The sequence below is a fragment of the Triturus cristatus genome, chromosome 11, assembly GCF_964204655.1.
Source record: "Triturus cristatus chromosome 11, aTriCri1.1, whole genome shotgun sequence".
Lineage (NCBI taxonomy): Eukaryota > Metazoa > Chordata > Amphibia > Caudata > Salamandridae > Triturus > Triturus cristatus.
In genome coordinates, this window is record NC_140594.1 from 532,246,844 (window position 1) to 532,265,210 (window position 18,367).

Genomic DNA, 18,367 nt, shown 5'->3' on the forward strand with positions numbered 1-18,367 from the left:
GGGCCGTGTGCAGTGTGAGAACACAGCCGCGAGCTCCTGTTAGCGTCTATGGGGAAAGTCGCGGTTAGATTTTTAAGATTAGGGACACTTAAAAATGAGTCAGGACCAAACCCTTTGGGACTTAGGAAGTTCTAGGGTCAACACCCACGGGAGCACTGGAGTACTCGTGTTACCTCATCCAGGGAAGCCAGGTGCATAGGTGTCAACTGGTGTCGGGTCGCGTCATCGATTTCAATGGGAGCTGACAAAGAAGTGCTGCTGCCGAGAAAAACCTGAAAGCAGAGGGTACAGAGTCTGGGTCACTAGCCAGTGACCAGGAAGGCGATAGGCGGATGCCCACCGATGTCGGGTGATTTCAGGTGAAGCTTGACTCTTCAGCCACGAGGACCCGGAGGCGTCGAGGACGACCAGGAGCTGGATTCAAGCTGTCCCATGAAGGATGTCGAGTGCTGCAGCGTCTGTGCCCAGGTTGGACACAACAAGCCTTAGCAACAGCAAACCACGCAGAAAGGAGAAAGATGCTTCGGTGCAGACCAGCAAGGTCTGAGGGACTCACCACTTGGTAGGGAGTCGGGGCACATCTGGAGCAACCAGGGAAGCCCAAGGAAAATCAAAGTTACCTTCACAAAACCCACCAGACGACGGACCAGGGATCGCAAAGGAGCCTCAAGAGGAAACACAAAATGGCAGCCCACGGGTCACTCTTCAGTGGATTCTCTGGATTCTCTGCTCGAGGTGGGGGCTACAAGTAACCCCAAGCACGACTTCAAGAGACGTCGAGAAGTCAATGCACTTGCAAAAGTGCACAATGACCAGGAGTTCCGGTTCCACGCTACTCACGAGGGCTGCGGGTCTCAGCTTTGCTGGGGACTCAGGTCGGCCTCTGAGATGTCTGGAAATCCTCTTCCTGGGCTGCAAATACTTCGGAGTCCGGCGGGAGCTTCGGAGCTACAGACCGGCAAAGTGCGTCGTTGGTGCATGCCAAGCAGGGGAGTCACTCCTTGACCCCAAGGGAGATTTCTTCAGTCCTCTAGTCTTTAGTAGAGCGTCTAAGTTCCAGGATTAAGCTTCAGACTTTCGTCCAGGGATATCTAAAGTTCTGGTTACAGAGGTTCCTTACTTATACCTAAGGAAGGGGTTGGACTAACTCTGGGGACCCACCTATGGGAGGGTTTGGAAAGAGGGGTGGCTACACCCATTTCCTTTGTCCAGTTTTGCGCCAGAGCAGGGGCTGGAAACCCCTGAACCGGTTTGAGCTAGACTATGCACAGGGACACCAAATGTGCCCCCAGTGCAGGACTTCAAAGCACAAGAGAGTGCTCCCGCCCAGCCCCAGTATACATAAGTCTATCTGGGAGGTGGTTACACCTCCCTGTGACAGGAAACCTATTGTCCAGGCCTCCCCTGCCGGAGTTTCGGTCAGCAACAGGAGGCCAGACCTGTGTCTGTGGCTGCAGCATCCATTTTGTGATGCCAGGGCTCTGTTAAGTTTCTACCTGGTATACCAGTACGGCCATGTCTCTCCCTCTAGAAGGGTGGGATCATATTCTCACATCAGGAATTGATGTGGGGGTATGATTCCAAGGTGTATGACACCAAACATGACATGTTTCCGTGCAGCCAGTCCAAAGTTAACATTAACCATTTTAGATATAATGCACTTAAGAGTATATGGTCAGGCTGCACCACTGACAACCCCGGAGAAGAGATTCTGAAGGCTGCAGAGGGGCTCAGCTCATGCCTGGGCACCCTCTCACATATAACCAAGCACCCTGCCTTCAGGATTGATAAGGCCTGCCATAGGGGTGACTGATAGGTTACTATGTGCAGTGATGGGTGAGGTATAGTGAACCTATACCTCAGTAAAGGGTGCATGCACCACCTTACCCAGGCTGCAGAAGCAGACCTGTGGTGTCATTTTTCAGGGCTTTCCAGGGGTGGCACAATACATGCTTCCGCCCCTGGTAGACCTCTGGGGTACCTATGCCCCGAGTACATAGTATACCATATACTAGGAACTCACAAGTGTACCCCAGAATCCAATCTGGAGTGTACCTTAAGTACATGCAATCAATTTAGAGAGGAAGCAGCTAGGCTGGGGCCCTGAATAGCAGGGTTCCGGCCAGACTAAAGTCGAAAAACAGTGAAACACCAGCAAAAAGTGGGGGTAAACATGTGAAGCAGATCCTACTCTCCTACAGTGAACATGTGAGGGAGCTTCTGGGGCATATGTCTGAAGTCATAAAAGAGGCATGATCACCAAAGGGTCGACGACATCCACTCCGAAAAAAAAAAAAAAAAAAGAAGAAAAAAAAAAAAAAAAAAGAAGATTAGAGACAATTCTAGACCGAACCACTAGGTGACCAAATAATGCACAGCATGTGAATCCAGAAAAATTCATTCTGTACAAATAAATGTCACTCATCTACAGAATACTCCCGGGACTTCCAAACCATTACTCTCTACATATCAAACAGTTAGGAACAGGATAGCTTTTAGATGGCATGAAGCCAAAGATTGAAATACAAAATATATTTTATGAGGAGCCTCTCATTGAAAGGAACACTCCTATTATTAACTTGCAGACCACTGGCCCACCATGTGGTGGGACTAGAATGTATTTACATTTTAAGTTGTTTCCAAACAACCATCTAGCAGATGCAGGCTATGTTTATAGTTTCATCCACAGTTAGAGAAAATAAGGACAAAGTGAACGCCCTTGGCAAACTGAGAATCCTTTCAACTGAATTTAACAAATTAGTAATGCCGGCAGAAAGAGCATGGAAGGGCATGTGGTTGTTCAGAAAAGTTTGCAAATATGCACAGAAGTGAAAAACTCCACTGCCTATATATGCACTGATTTCCTCTTAAGTTTTCAGCCTTGGAGCTTGAATAAATGAACAAGCCTAACAATTATTCAGGATAGCCAAAAAATGGTTAAGAATTACCGGCTCAAGAATTTCACTTACCACTTTACTTGTTCAAGAACCAAAGTGGGACAAAAACTACTTGTTCTTAATTTAACAGCAAATGTTCCCAGGTGAGGTTTTGGGAAATGTTCTAGTGCTCATACAGGTGGTCTCTGTGCCTGAAGATTACTGCCAAGCATAAAGAATAATGGTGAGGAAGAAGCAGGACCTATTATATTCAATATATAGTTAACCCAGCATCCTATATGATGAGTGGGCACTGGTGAAGAAAGGCTTTCATCCACAAGGGATGTAATAAAACAGTAGGCTGGAGAAATAACTTTATTTTTTAATTATTTTTTTACAGTGTTTTATATAGCGCAAACTTGACCCGAATCGGGTATCAGACCGCTTTACATAGCACCAGTTGCATTACATGAAGGCACACATTCATTTTTTTTGTTAGGCACGGTGAGATTAAGTGATTTGCCCAGAATCACAGGATATTCCGCATCATTGCGAGACTTGATGTTTGGGCTAAGCAAAAAGTACAGCTTCCTGGAGGCTGAGAGAGCACCAATTAAGACTTCAGCCCAAGAGACTTCTTATCTAAGAAGGTTTTAACCATGTACATCAATGCAGGACTGTGACATGAATAAAACATTAAGACAGATTTTTACAGAGCGGAGAGGAAGAGTAGAGTGTGTTGGTGGTAACATTATTTCTGGGTCCTTTAAAAAACGTCTGGTGCTATGATGCATAAATCCAGAATAACTCTGGGGTGTTGGGTGAGGATCTAGATCAGCAAACTCCCTGAACATCTTAAGGAGACAAGTATCCAGTAAGCAAGATTTCTCCTCCGCTTGCCGAAACTGCCAGGACAAATTCTGAAAAAGATTTTAGGGCTCCAGCCAATCCACAGAAGGCGTGAATGTTGCTTGATATTTTTGTAACAGCACCGGCAATGAGAAATCCAGAAACCCCAAGTGCTCAAAATGGTGCATGGCTTCACTGGATATCAGGGCATCTTTGCAGGATTGGACAGCATTTTCTGGATATTTCTATCCATTATACTGGCTCCTACATTCAAATGTCAACTTCTGGGACAACAGCACTTTTTAAGACCAGACCTATAATTCACACATACTTGCTTTATTAAAAAGAATTGCACCTTCCTGGTATTAGTGTGCTCATGAGATAAGGATTCTGTCATAACTTAAGTTGAGTTGCAGCTCCCACATCATCCCATTCCACAGAGTTGACTTCCACAATTGCTTCTCTTTTGCCCCACCATATTGCAATGCACAGACAAGGTTTTCTTCCCAGAGACAATTTGCACACCCACTGCCTGGCAGCCTCACTCACTGTATAAGACAAGGGACTCTGCAAATTAAGTGCAAATGTCCAAACTCAACACTTATGAAAGATCTGTTTTCACATCACCGAAGAAGAGTGGAGTATCATTTCAGGAACTACTGCTACTTTTTAAGAGGATTATACTTCAGGAAACCTATAGATGAGCATGTACAAATCTACAAGGCCAATATTTTCTGAGTATGTTTCTCTTCTAATATTTCGTCAAAAGGTTTTTATGGAAATTTTAACACTTATTTCTAGTTGGTACTGGATTGTACACAGGAGAAGAGACAAATTCAGATCCAAAAAGGAGGGGCAAGAAATACAAATGGACAGACAGACACACAAAAGTCAATAACATAGTTGTTTACCGGTCAGTGTAGTTTGGCAGCATGAAGAATTTTCTGGATTCTTATGCTCTGCATTATTCTGCCATCTAGTGGTTGGGTCCAGAATTCTCCATAAAATCCTTTGTTCTCTGCTTTTTAGGTTTCGCTGAGTCAGCGCGCATGCGCTGCTCGGAGAGACATTTTGTATGTGAATTTTTCAAAGTGCTGCTGGCTGGCCTAGCGCTTGCGTGAGCGTGCACGCGCGCAGCCGCCATGCGCTAGGCCAGCCAGCAGCACTCAGGAACGCCTTTCTGCCTTACATACTGACACTGCCCCCTCAGGTCGCACCCACCAACTACCAGCCCTCTGTCAACTTGTGCTGGCACTACCTACTTATCTTCTTGCGGCAACTTGTACGGACACTGCCCCCCTAAGGTCGCACTCCCCAACTACTTGTGCTGACACTACCTACTTATCCTCTTGTACTGACACTGCCCCACACAGGCTGCATCCACCACATACATGCAGTGTCTACTTGCGATGACACTGCCTCGCACCAGATGTGCCATCAAGGACACGGACTCATCTGCCTCTTTTCTAGCCATGTCAGGTTGTGGCGGATGTGACACTACCCACCCCTTTACCCCAGTGACATCACAAGTCTAACCATTTTCACGCACATAAGCCGACCAGCTGCTTTCTGAAGGGCATTCACCGGAAACCTCAGAATGTAAACAGAGATTTTAAAGCCCCGTTCACTATTTTTCATACGGCTTACTTCTTGACTCACATACATGCACAGTGTCTACTTGTGCAGACACTGCCTCGCACCAGACGTGCCTTCAAGGACACGGACTCATCTGCCTCTCTTCTAGCCATGTCAGGTTGTGGCGGATGTGACACTACCCACCCCTTTACCCCAGTGACATCAGAAGTCTAACCATTTTCATGCACATAAGCCGACCAGTTGCTTTCTGAAGGGCATGCACCGGAAACCTCAGAATGTAAATAGAGATTTTAAAGCCCCGTTCACTATTTTTCATACGGCTTACTTCTTGACTGCAGAGTCCAGTGGCGTGCCAGGAGAGCTAAATGGCATGACAGGCTAGCATCTGTTACCTCTGGCTACCCCCGATTGACGTGGATGCAGATAACGACGAAGTCTTTCGTGACAATGTTTTGTATTTTTCAAACAGAAAAAAAACATTTAGAATGCATTAACATTGCTTGAACTGTGGTTGTTGTGTATATCTTTAGTAAGGTTAGTTGTGTAAATTACTTTATGTTTGAGGTTCCTGTTTTTAAGGCTTATAAAAGGAGTTGTGTAAATAATTCCTCCTGTAATTTCTTGTGTGGTTCAAACAAATTGGAAAATGTGGTCGATGACTACTGAGAAAGTCTAGTATATCCGTACCTCGCCCTGTGAATGTATAAGCTTCTGTGGGGTGCATGAATAACTTTACAGTAGCTGAATTTTTCGATCAGATTGTCTATACCTGCGAGTTGGAACAGTCAGCAAATGCTCCTTAATGGAAATTTGCAAGTTAATTTTTCTGAGGTTTGCACGCGCTACCAGATAGCGTAAATGGGATTGCTTGAGGTACCAGATGTTTGGACTGGGATTCAGTTGCCATGGAAACAGTTTAGTGCGTAATCTAGGTACGGAATATAGTTGGCAAAACGTCAAGTGCACTTAAACTACAAGATAATCTATTTTGCGTATAAATAAGTGTTGTCACTCTGCACTGCAAAATCTGTGCTGTAATCGTGGGATTTTTTATCCTACCGCATGAACAAAAAGATGTACACGTCTCTTCCCGCAATGTCCCAGCCAGAATTGCAGTGGTGGCTGGTGACATTTGAAAGTGGTAGGGCGGAAATCCAAGCAACTTTTGTGTCGATGTACGTTAGTTAGCAAACCTTGACTGAGACAAAAACTGACAACAAACATGCAAAATAAATAAACGAGTGAAGATCTATGCAAAGTGAAATTAAACTTAAGTGTGACAAATTGGTATCATTTTCAAACGCTTTGCAGCCCTCCACATATAATGATCTTTTTGAGCAAGACAACAGAATGTGCTAACCTGAAAGGCAGGTTAACGGCCTTTTCTGTAGTTTTTATACAGCGCGAACTTGGCCAAGGGGCATCGGAGGGCTTATGCAGTCGCGGCTGGCAAAACAGGGGGGTGGGTTCGCGTGGGGGTAATCTATAAGTGATGTCATGCACAAACTGGTGTACATATGTTCCTTTCTAAGCACTGTAGTGATGGTAGGCGCTATCCTGTAAACCCTTCTGGCACTATAAATATACTGGTGAATTCAGACATACGTAAACACACTTGTGCAATCACACTAGTGCAATCACACTACATCGCTTGTGCTACGACACCCAGTTTATACAATGGCATGAATACAAACACACAAACTACCAGTGCACAGGTCCCCTATCACAACCCACCCCTGTGAGAAAAAAGCCCCAGATTGAGTCTAATTGCCCCATAACAAGCAGCGCGTGTGAAATCATAAACACACCTGTCCCTTCAAACACACTCCTGACACACTGAGGCCAGTCTTGTGAAATGTCACGATCCCGCCGTCTTTGTCATCCCATGCATACCAGTGCTGCCATAAACACATTCCAGTGCCGCACAAATAACCACCATAAATTCGATTAATAGATTTAGTCACCTGCTGTCTCTTCATCTCTGTGCTCCGTCCTCTCACCCACCACAGCTATGTCTAAGACAAACAGGTAGCAGTTGGCTGACTACAGAGCCAGCGCCGGGAAGTGAAAGGAGTTCTAGTTCACAGTGCACGAAAGCAAAGTTCACAAGTGTGCGAAAGGTGAGCGCTGTGCGCGCACCTCCGAGGTCCAGGCACGCGAACGAGTCTCGCCAAGCGGGCCAGCCATGCAGCAGCCTACATAGAGAACAAGCATTGGCATAGCCAATAGGTCTCGCCTTTGGGACCTTATACGTTTTTAGCCATGCAACAGTTGATGTTATTGCACCAAGGATATTGTGCTGCATAACTAAATACTTATAAGGTCACAAAAGCGAGACCTATTGGCTATGCCAATGCTTGTTGCTTTTGGTAGGCATCAACGCACCTCTATTTGGTGTCCCGTTGTGACGTTGTCATGCTTCCTGCGGCACCTCCCACTTTTTCCCCTCCAGTATGTTCCCTCCTCTCATCTTATTGGCGGTGGTGGGTGGGTTAGTTTGTGAATCCAGAAGATTCTTCAAGCTGCAAAGCTACACTGACGGGTAAGAAAATATACGTTTTGCAGCATGAATCTTTTCTGGATTCCCATGTTGTGCATTTACTTTGTAGCAGTTTGTTACTTCTGAGGTGGTTGGGTTGAAGATGAGCATTGATTAGTAAATAAATGTTGTAAGACCTTTGTCCCACTTGTGCTTCTTTGTTCCTCCACACAATAGTATTTTGTGAACGTGTGCACTGATGACCCTGTTGCTGCATACAAATGACCCGTAATGTAAAGCTAAGTTTGGGAAACAGACGCTCTCGGAGGGACGAATATACAACCCCGACAAGCGACGACCCGGGAGACGATAAAATACAAATTCGCCCCGAGATATAACAAGGACACGTGATATATGGATTTATACCCACAGGGAATATTCGCGTTTCCAGACAAACAAAAGCGACCGTGATTAAATCCGGACATTAACATGCACATGGATTGAAGGCTATCGTGCCAAGGTGTATAGTGACAAACAGTAAGCAGCTGTCACAAGCCTTCAGCCATCTGCGAAGGACTCTAGAGGTACTCCCCAAGTGAGGAGACATTCTTGCCAGAATACTGTTGTATTGGTAAATTCGATACCAGATTTGAATATAAATACACAAGGAGAAATATCTTATGTCCTGAAGAAGGTGGCTCTATGTGAAGTTTGTGCCATCGAAACGCGTCGACGCTTGTGTTTTTGTTTGTTAAATTGGGTAGAATCAGGGAAAGTCAGGGATCAGTGACTTATGCCTGACACTGTCTTCCTTAAATCCAAATTGACATTTGTATGACACATTGTTTGTCTATTCGTGTTCTCCTTTCTGTAATATGTAACTTTTATAACTGCAAAAACTTTTTGCGATTTTATCATTTTTAAACTGTGCATGCTGCGATGTTTATTATATAAAAGACCTTCTCTATGAACTCGTATTGACAATTAAAAATATCTATATATTTGATACTATCTTTTGTTTCACGACTAGTGCTTCAGACAAATTCAGTGGGGAGTGGGTTATGGAAGTGTATACATGAGCCTGTGAGATGATTGAAATAACAGTAATCTTTGATTAATAGCCAAAAGGAACACATTTTTGTATACTTATATTCCTGGGTGTTCCAGCCTTTTGGCTTTGAGAGCCCCCTCTCCTTGGTTTCAAGGCTGTTAGAGCTAAACAGAATAAATCCAGCCTGATTGGCATGTTTTAAAGGCAGTAAAACTGGCTCCAGTTGATTTGCCTTGGCAAAGACCTTTGTGTCTGTATTTAATAGAGATTAAGCAATAAGAGGAGCACGTGGAGGGGTTTAAGTTCAGGTTTGCAATCAGGGCGACAGCTGCTTCGGCCATAGATGGAGTCAGTCTCTGCGCCCAGTTTAGACGGTTAAAGACCTCTATAAAGCCATGCCAAGGGGGGAGGGGGGGGGGGGAGGAGGGAGGTCAGGGGTGGGGGGGGGGGGATTGCCGGGGGGGAAGGGATGGGGGTTGGCTTGCTCTCCCCTAAGATGAATGAGTGTAGCTTCCCTCATGCTGCAGAGGTGGCTAGCCTGCTGGAGGAGTGCGCCCATTATGAGTTATTTTAAAGTGTCCTGCATCACCATAGGATCAAGCTCTCCAGTGTTATTGAGTATGAGGTACTCCTGCATAATGAAGCTGTCTTGGTGTCAGAGGCCTCTTGCTTTTTTGCCCACTTTCCATAGCCATTCAATCACGAGTTGTAATGGTCCAACACAGTTTAGGACCCCTGATCTACTTCCTGAAGAGCCTGCACCAGTCTCTGCTCAACTAGTATGTGTTCAAAGTGTGCAGAATAGTGGGACTAGTCTGTCCTTACTTTCCCATTTCTTGAAGCCAAAATGCAATGTTGCTCTGTGTCTTAAGAGGGAAAACTGTCTTGAAGAGGCCATTCTTTAATCCCCAGTCTCAAAGTAGGACAGAGTGGTAGCGTAACGTTTCCCTAGGGTGGTACTGCTCGAATGGATTTTACATTTCTTTATACGATTCCAGATCAGGACTGGAGGTGTTCCACATTTTAAGGGAATTGAACTCTCAAGGACCTGCCTCCATCTTTCAGCCACATGAGGGATTGTTAGTTGAGAGGGTCTGCGGATACTTGAATGGATATTTCTACATGGTAAATAATGGGGTGACAGTTTCTGCAGATGTTCAAGACCTTTACCCAGTGGACTTTACAGATGTGCAAAGACTGTTCCATTTAACCCTAGCATCTACTGGGAGCCAGTGGAGAGCTTTTAGGGAGGTTCTGATGTGGTCAGGCCTAGGGAGGTTCAGGCAAGTTCTGGCCACCTAGATTTGGAGTGAGACAACAAGTTTACTGGGGAAGCCGGCATAAACGATATAACAGAAATTAAGCCATGCCAGGATCAAGGCTCTTGTCCGCAATACAATGTTCAAGTTTGGGATAATGGCACCATTTTTTAGAGTAGGACGAGATGGAGGTTACGGTCCTTTACGGCTGCATGGACTTGAAAAGCAAATGAACTTCCAATGACCTTTCTCTATTTTGTTTACTATAAAGACATTTTTTTTTATTTCAAGAGAGGTTGTGTTCTAAAGCCTGGGGTGAGTGGAAGGTAAGGAGTCCTACTCAGTGGCTTCTGGGACTACAATCGAGAGGAAGCTCTTCTTCACCCAGTACAGACCACCTGGGCTGAGCACAACGTCATATTTGAGTGTGTCATCAGTACACATTCAGAAATTCATCCGGTACTATTGAGCTGTCAAGGAGAGTAGAAATTTAGACGAGATGATTCTTGGGAAAAGCTGTGAATCATAAGTTATACACACTATTCAATGGAGAGAATTTTGATCTATTGACTGAGTGGTGAGAAGAGAGGGGAAACAGACATGCCAGCACTTTGTCCTAGCCTTGCCAGGAGTATGCAAGATTCGCCGTACCCTATGCAGTGAATGTGACAAGGACTAGGACTCTTGCCTTCTTGTCCAAGGAGGGAAGGAGCCCCCCTCCCCGTGATGTTGGCTAAGGCTGATGCAATGGCCCTCATGGCGCTGAATCCTACAAGTTGTGCAGAAGAAGGTTAAGTTCCACATATTCTTGGAGTTGCCTTGATCGGAAACAGGTGTAGTCTTTGCACATGGGACGATTTTCTTCATGAGGGGGGTTTTAATGGTGTATTTTAAAGAGCCAAGACCGATTGTGCAATGAAAGGGAAATCTACCACTCGTGTTGAATCCATCCCAACAAAGGAAACAGTAAAGGCCTAGCTTAAAGCATTAAGTGGAGCGTAGGGTCTATGGGTTAAAAGCTGATGCTTCTATCTTCTTTGCCAGTATTCCGTGTGGTACCGAGTACACAGATTATGTTAACAAATGTGCAGTCTTTTTTTGGCCGCGTATACATGTCATGTACCAAGTCCCTCTCACCCAATATTATGCCTTAGGTCCACACTTGCGTGCAGTCTTTTGCTCCGAAAGATGTCCAGCATTCAATCAGGAAAAATGCCTACGGCCGCAACCCAGGGTAGCTGGCAGTAGCTAACCGGATGTCACTGACCCGATAATCTCAGCTAAGGGGTGCTAGTTGTAAGGCAGTCAATGTATTTTAATAATTGAACAAACGTGATGTCTTTTTAAAAAGCGGGTTGTAATCTAGACCAGGCCATAAAAATAGAAACCCTAGCATACTCCGAAAGCCCCAATACAAAGTGGCAGTAGAAGATATGTATGAAAAAAATGACAACAGCACAGCTTTTAATTGTAAAACATTATCGGATAACAGGACTTGAGGAGTGCAGGCAGATGGTAATAGGATGGTCAGGTCGCGCTCCTCGCCTCACTGTAAAAATTAAAAAAAGCTAGAGCGCAGTTCTTAGCTCTGCCGCTAGATGGTAATAGTTGCTAAAAGTTTGAAAAGAAGACCACTAACAACATGTGAAATGGTATTTCCATGAGCGATCATACAAGGCTGTCGAATTCAACTTCAACTCAATGACCGAAAATCTCAAAACACAAGTAGCCTTTCTTCCTCTCTTACTCTGAGCTATGTCGACTCCCATTAGTTTGGGAGACACCGTAAGAAGCTCAGTTACAACTATAGAGGAGCCTCGAGTATGGATAAGGTGGGGGGTGGGGCTGACAGCATTTCACCCTTCGGAGGGAGTGAGGTTGGTTACTATTTTTACAGACAGTTGCAAGCAGCTCTAGGTGACTCAAATGGAGGAGACAACAACTAGTTATGTATTTGCTCTTTGTCTTTAGAAAAGAGCCACCGTGTAAAATCTTGTCTTCTAATCATGGTATACGCCTGTGTCGTCAGCTTCTGGTTCATATTGCTTGAAATGGGTTTAGATGATATCTGATTCATTTCAGGCATAAATACCTAAAGTGCAGCAAAGAAAAATACGACAATGTGACACAAATCGGTTCAGATGACTCAAACATGTTGAGTAAAAATCAATGTGTCTGCGTTTTCCTGCTCTTAACAGCGCCATGAAGAGAAAACGCTATACATTTAGCAAGATAAAACGGAGACGCTCTCCTACCTGGTTTTGATAGGCCTGCGGCGCCAGCCTCTTGTAAAGGGGAGCAACTTCAGTGGCCAAGTCCTGAAATTTGGTTCTAAGAACTTCTTCCTGTTGGAAAATGCAAAAGTAATTTATTGCAAGCAAAAACCAAAACAAAGGCAAATATGTAATAACGAATATCAAGTCACTAACCTCTTGATGATTTTCGCCAGCAAGCCTGAATTTCCTTGGGAATTTGCTTCGGGCATACTTGCAGCCGTTGAAGTACATGCTCCAGGAACAACCGAATGAAAACGAGGCACCACAGGTATTGGGGTCCATGCCTTGGCAAGCGCAGGTGCGGCTGCAAAAGACACAACGTGTTAAAAGTGAAGGTGATCTAAAAGATATCAAGTTACCAAGATCACTGGGAACCAGGGTTAGGCTTTTTCTGTCACTTACGCATTGGAAAACGCACCATAGTGCACAATCGACAACATGAATGGCGTCTGTGGACCATGGGCTAAGAGTGCTCCATAGAGCTCAATGCTCTCTAGTGGAAAACCCTGCTTCACAGCAGGAAGCATGGCAGCCATGTTGGAACAGAGGTCAACTGCTCCAAGAACATGGAGCAAAAGCAATTCTCACTGTCTTACTGACTAACAACATTTTCAAATGACCATGGTGTTTCATTCTTCTGGTCACCATCTTCCCCACCAACTAAGTGGGACTTGCAGCAGCATCAGGTGTCCCAGTGTCGTCCAAAGATAAGACAAGAAAAGTGTAGGAGCTGGCTGTCACTGCACCACCAGACATGTTCTAACCCAGTCATTGGAGACAAAAGCATGGTACAGCTTGTGGCCGCCTTAAGGCTGCGCTTCCATGTGTCTTCTGGATGGTGTAGAAGAAGCTACACTTGGGCCCTTTTCTATGGTGCTTACCCTTACAACATCGGTCGCAATCAGACTAAAGATAGCTTCTGCTCTTACAAGAATGGCAGATTCTGCAGCCTTATCTTCATGAAGTCAAAGTTCAGAACTGGGCTGGAATAAATAAATCCATCCATCATGATCAACCTAGGGTTACCAAATAACTCCTCCTCATCATCATCATCACCAATATACAGTTTTTCCAGTTTTGGGCTTCCATTTACAAATCAGAAACTTCTCTTGAGAAGTTGTGGTTTTGGTCACCTGAATTAGATGGACTATCAGCTGCTAATGATAAGTAAAAGGACGGCCCAGGAGTAGAAAGTAGTTTCCAGATGCATGAAGGCATCTGTTAATCCTTAAGTGACCGGACGGTGTTTACATATTCATTCTGATGTGAATCAGGGGCTCGGCATACTATTGGGATTTGCTATCCCTACAAACTCTATTTTATTCTAAAGCACAACCATCTCTTGCTGCAAGCACAACACTAGGTAGAGGCCGTCTGGTGTACCTATCCGTCAAACCGGTCACCCATCCCAGCCATCTATCTACCCACCTAACACAATTCATAAACTCCTACCCAAACCCAAACCCACCCCACCCCCTCATGCCCCACTGCTTGTGGAAACATTTACTCATAATCTTGTCCTTGCATGCAAGCACCTATCTTCCAACTCAAGCGCAGTCCATCGATCTACTCAATCACTCATCTGCTGACTAGTTAGGCAAATCACTGGTCTTACTCATCCATCTACATGCAGAACCACAAATAGTCTCCATTAGCCCACTCACAAACTCGCATATCAGTATTGCAACACAGTCACCTAGTTCTTCAGATGTGACTATTAGAACAGGACAGCCAACTTCAGGGATCCCCCAGAATTAGAGACTTTGTACTGGAGATGGCCACCAAGACTTCACACATTTTTATGGGAGGGACATTTAAACCACACCAGATGTGCTGCCAGAAAAATAAACATAATATACTCTAAGCTGCCTTTATAGGTGTATACAACACTTCACAGGTGGCTTCCAGGGATATTAGACTTCACAACAGGCATTACCCTATGGACATTACAACACAGGGCCTTACAACGAATGACTTTACTCTACAATACTGTAAAGTAAATATATTTCTGTCTATATATATATATATCTCTCTATATATATTTATATTTTACGAAAAAAACAATGGTTACAACTTAGTTAAGAACACCTTATTCTTTCTAGAGAAACCAAACTTAAACTACACAACACTTAGAACGTTCCACCTTAAATTTATAATTTGTGCAATACAGTCAAATTACTTTAATACGCACACCTCCAAACACAGTATTGTCAACTCACTAGCCACACTACAATAACTATAACTCAACACTCTACCATGAACGGTGTTCTCAGAAATGATCTAATTTGAGATGTCATAAGTGTTGTTATGAAAGGTATGATTTCACATAGTACAAGTGATGTAATATTAAAGTGTATAAGCACTGCATCGTAAAGGCGAACGTTATAGTTAATGTAGTGTGGCTAGCGAGTTGACCACACTGTGTTTGGAGGTGTACGAGTTATAGTAATTTGAAGGTGGTGCATAAATATAAATTTAAGTTACAACTAGAACTCTAAAATTTCCAATGTTTGTGTAGTTTAAGTTTGGTAGAGAAAAAATAAAGTGTTCCGTACTAGAACTTTTAACCTTTGATTTTTCATTGAATTTCAACGTTTTTAATTTTTGAATAACAAAGTGTTTCAAATCATTGAGTTGTGTCGAGTGGAGTCGCGTAGAGTAGAAAAGAGCAGAGTGGCGTACAGAGTGGAAAAGAGCAGAGTGGCGTACAGAGTGGAAAAGAGCAGCGTGGAAAAGGGTGGAGTGGAAAAGAGCGGCGTGGAAAAGAGGGGTGGCGTAGTGTGGAGGGGTGGCGTAGTGTGGAGGGGTGGCGTAGTGTGGAGGGGTGGCACAGAGTGGATTACAGTGGAGTGGCATACAGTAGTGTGCATTAGTTTTGCTGGAGAGACATCTATGGACCATAGAAACAATAGGGTCCCCACACAATTGTTCTAAATCCCTAAAGTTCTAAAATGCAGTGCCTGAGGTTCTTTAAAGTGTGATTCAGTAAAGTGCTAATCAAGGATTCTCTCTCTGTATTCTCTAATTAAGAGAGAATTCTAAGGTACAGTGCAACACACTGTTAAAGTGCATCTAGATTTTTTTAAAGTGTATTGGAGAAAAGTGCTGAATCAATGATCCTTTTATTCCATTTTCTAATCAAATGATAATTCTAATGTGCAGTGCATCGAAAGCTGTTAAAATGCATCTGACTTTTAAAGTACGTGAGTAAAGTGCTGATTTACAAAACCTCCCTCATCTGTCCAATCCTTAAAAAGATTACAGAAACCTCTTCGCCATTCCTTTTCCCCAACAATAACATCTCTTGAATCCTAGATGTCACCATCTATTATAAGAATTCAAGCCAATTAAAGAGGAGAGAGAAAGCAGGAGAGGTGGTATCTAAAAAAGTTATTGGAGGTGTATAAAAGAGGCATGTATAAGAAGAAGGGGGATGTATAATGAGGCAAGTACAAGGGAGGTAATAAAACAGGTGTAAAGTTCAAGTTGTAATGACAGGCTCATATACCTCCCATCACAACAGAGGATGGGTTAAAAGCAATGGAGCCCATAAGATGTTTATGCGGCACTCATCTCTTATGCATTACTTGTCCACAGAAAAACACATTCAGGGTCCTCATAAATAAAAACACACTTGATAGCATTACAAATGTACATACAGCTCAGCATTCTTGTTCAGTCCCCAAGGAATGTCAGACCCAGATGCGATTATCCCTCTGGACTCAGACCTCCTCAGTGAAGACTCCTGATCACTTCCTCTGGGTTTGGCACATACATGTTGGATTCCATAGTAAAGTGTACATTTGTCTCCTCTATGCTCCTTCCATATATGCTTTACCATCACGTAGGTGTAGTCCCTGTTAGAGATAGCTCTCACATGCTGAAGTATGCAGAGCTTTTGCTTGTAGACTGTGCCGCCAACATACTTTTTGCCACCCTACATTCCAGTACATAAATTACAAATATGGTTACAGTGTATCCATTCTTTAATCTGTCTGATTTTCTCATCCGAAGACTCAAACCATGTGGTGTTCCAGCCAAATTGGCAGGCCTTAGATTTCTGGCATTTGAAAAAGCCTAATTTCTTATGTCAGTTCCAGGAATCAATTTTTGGATCAGAAAAATAGCTTTGAACTAGAATGTCTCCAAGTGAAGCTACTTTCCTATATGTGACCTTGGGGTGGTCAGAGACCCAATCTTTTAGACCTCCATCTTTCTTTATGATACTCCAGTAGTTGTATAACAGCTTTTTGATGTCTCCATCTGACGGATTAAAATCCATTATGTACTTCATTGTGTTTCCCCCCCCCCCCGATTTCTTAGATGTCTCAAGAATCCACAATTTCTGCGTCACTTGAATCTCCGAAACATCTCTTGACCATGAATCTCAAATTCATGTGTTTCAGAACCGTTCCTTTTTGCTCTTAAGAACTCTCCAAATGGCACGCTCCATTTTAGTGCCATTGGATGTGCACTGTTTGCAAACCGAAAGCTAATACAGCTGGCCAGATTTCTATGTATTCATTTACATACCTTTATCTTTTCTATGTACAAGCCAACACAGACAACCCTAGGGAGGGCTGGGGCAAGCCAACACAGACAACCCTAGGGAGGGCTGGGGCAAGCCAACACAGGCAACCCTAGGGAAGCCAACACAGACAATGGGTGAGAGGGCTGTGGGCATGCCACCACCGACAAGGGATGAACATGGAGTGAGGTTGCAGGTACACAAGAGGTAGCTGACAAAGGCTCACTCTGGTAGAGTGCTCAAACACGAAAAAGTATCACTGAAAAACATGAACAGTGGAAGGACACAACTAATGCATCCATGTTCCAAGGAAGGGACAAACACATGAAAAAGAGCCTACAGCATCTGACCAATTAGAAAGACGCAAATTACACTGAGAATGACGCCAACTAATGGCAAGCAATCGGCTGTCTCTAAGCCCACTCATGAAAAGCAAAAGGATTTGGAAACAAGCATTGAAAATGCAATAGGTCTCGCCTTTGATTAAGTTAAAGCCATTTCTTTGCCAACGGTATTGTATAGCAAAGCAAATGGCTTTAACTTAATGAAAGGCGAGACCTGTTGCATTTTTAATGCTCGTTTCACTTTGACATATAAATGTAATGCGGCAAACACATTACAAAACCATTTCAAATGTATTTAAGCTAGTCAGGCTACTTCTAAATCCTTATTAAAGCAAACAGGGGCAGAATCAGCAAGTTTAAAAAGAATAGAGGATTTTATCAAATTATGATTAGCGCTCTCGTATCTTGGGTTCATGAGCAAGTAGCTCATCCAGGTCAGATTTTAACTTGGCATCCTGGAACGATTTCTGCTATTACTGCAAAATCAGTACTGCAAGTCCCACAAAGCTTACCAAAAACACAGACTGGAGAAAGTGTCCAGGCATGGACCTCGAAAACTTGAAATCTCCATCTTATTCAAATGCAACACTGCCGGACACGCAAAACAGTAACAAATGGATGGTATAACTGTGCGCTGCCCATATAAATGTATTTCATTTTTGAATGGTGTTCCCGGGAATAATTTTTGATTGATTTACACTAGGCCAATTATAGCCAGTACGTAAAAAAAAACAAAAAAAACGCTGACGTCATTCATGTACCCTGTATTGCACAGAAGTCTATTAACATCGATTTGGAAATAAACCTTGCTCTTTGCCTTCTCCTGTATCCCAGGGCGCAAAACATGCCCCAGAAACGAGCGTCAGAGAGAAGTCTCTTACTCTGAAGATGAGAGCCCCTATAGAGGAGATGCAGGTTTTACATGAGAAGTGAGAACCAGCATGAAAAATATTTTTTAGCAAAATTGCTCTTTATATAAATTGGTTTTTCTTCGAATTCATTGGTGCCGGCAAGAACTAATGAGGAGAAAAATAAATTACTTCAGTCTAAACAGGGTCTCATAGCACTGTATCGATTGGTAGGTAGATCTACTCTTACTATAATGCAGC

The 18,367-nt window shown here is 43.7% G+C and overlaps 1 protein-coding gene across 3 annotated transcripts in view; it reads right to left on the bottom strand.

The window, feature by feature from the left end:
• TET3 (tet methylcytosine dioxygenase 3) overlaps positions 1–18,367 on the bottom strand; it is a 289,713-nt gene that overhangs the window by 97,952 nt on the left and 173,394 nt on the right. For 2 of the 3 annotated variants that reach the window (XM_085633448.1, XM_085633449.1), the window contains 2 exons: positions 12,540–12,690; positions 12,366–12,455 (listed from right to left, as the gene is read on the bottom strand). In XM_085633448.1, the coding sequence (XP_085489574.1) occupies positions 12,366–12,455; positions 12,540–12,690 (241 nt within the window). Of the gene's footprint in view, positions 1–12,365; positions 12,691–18,367 lie in introns of all 3 variants that reach the window. The other variant, XM_085633447.1, reaches the window with a different exon arrangement.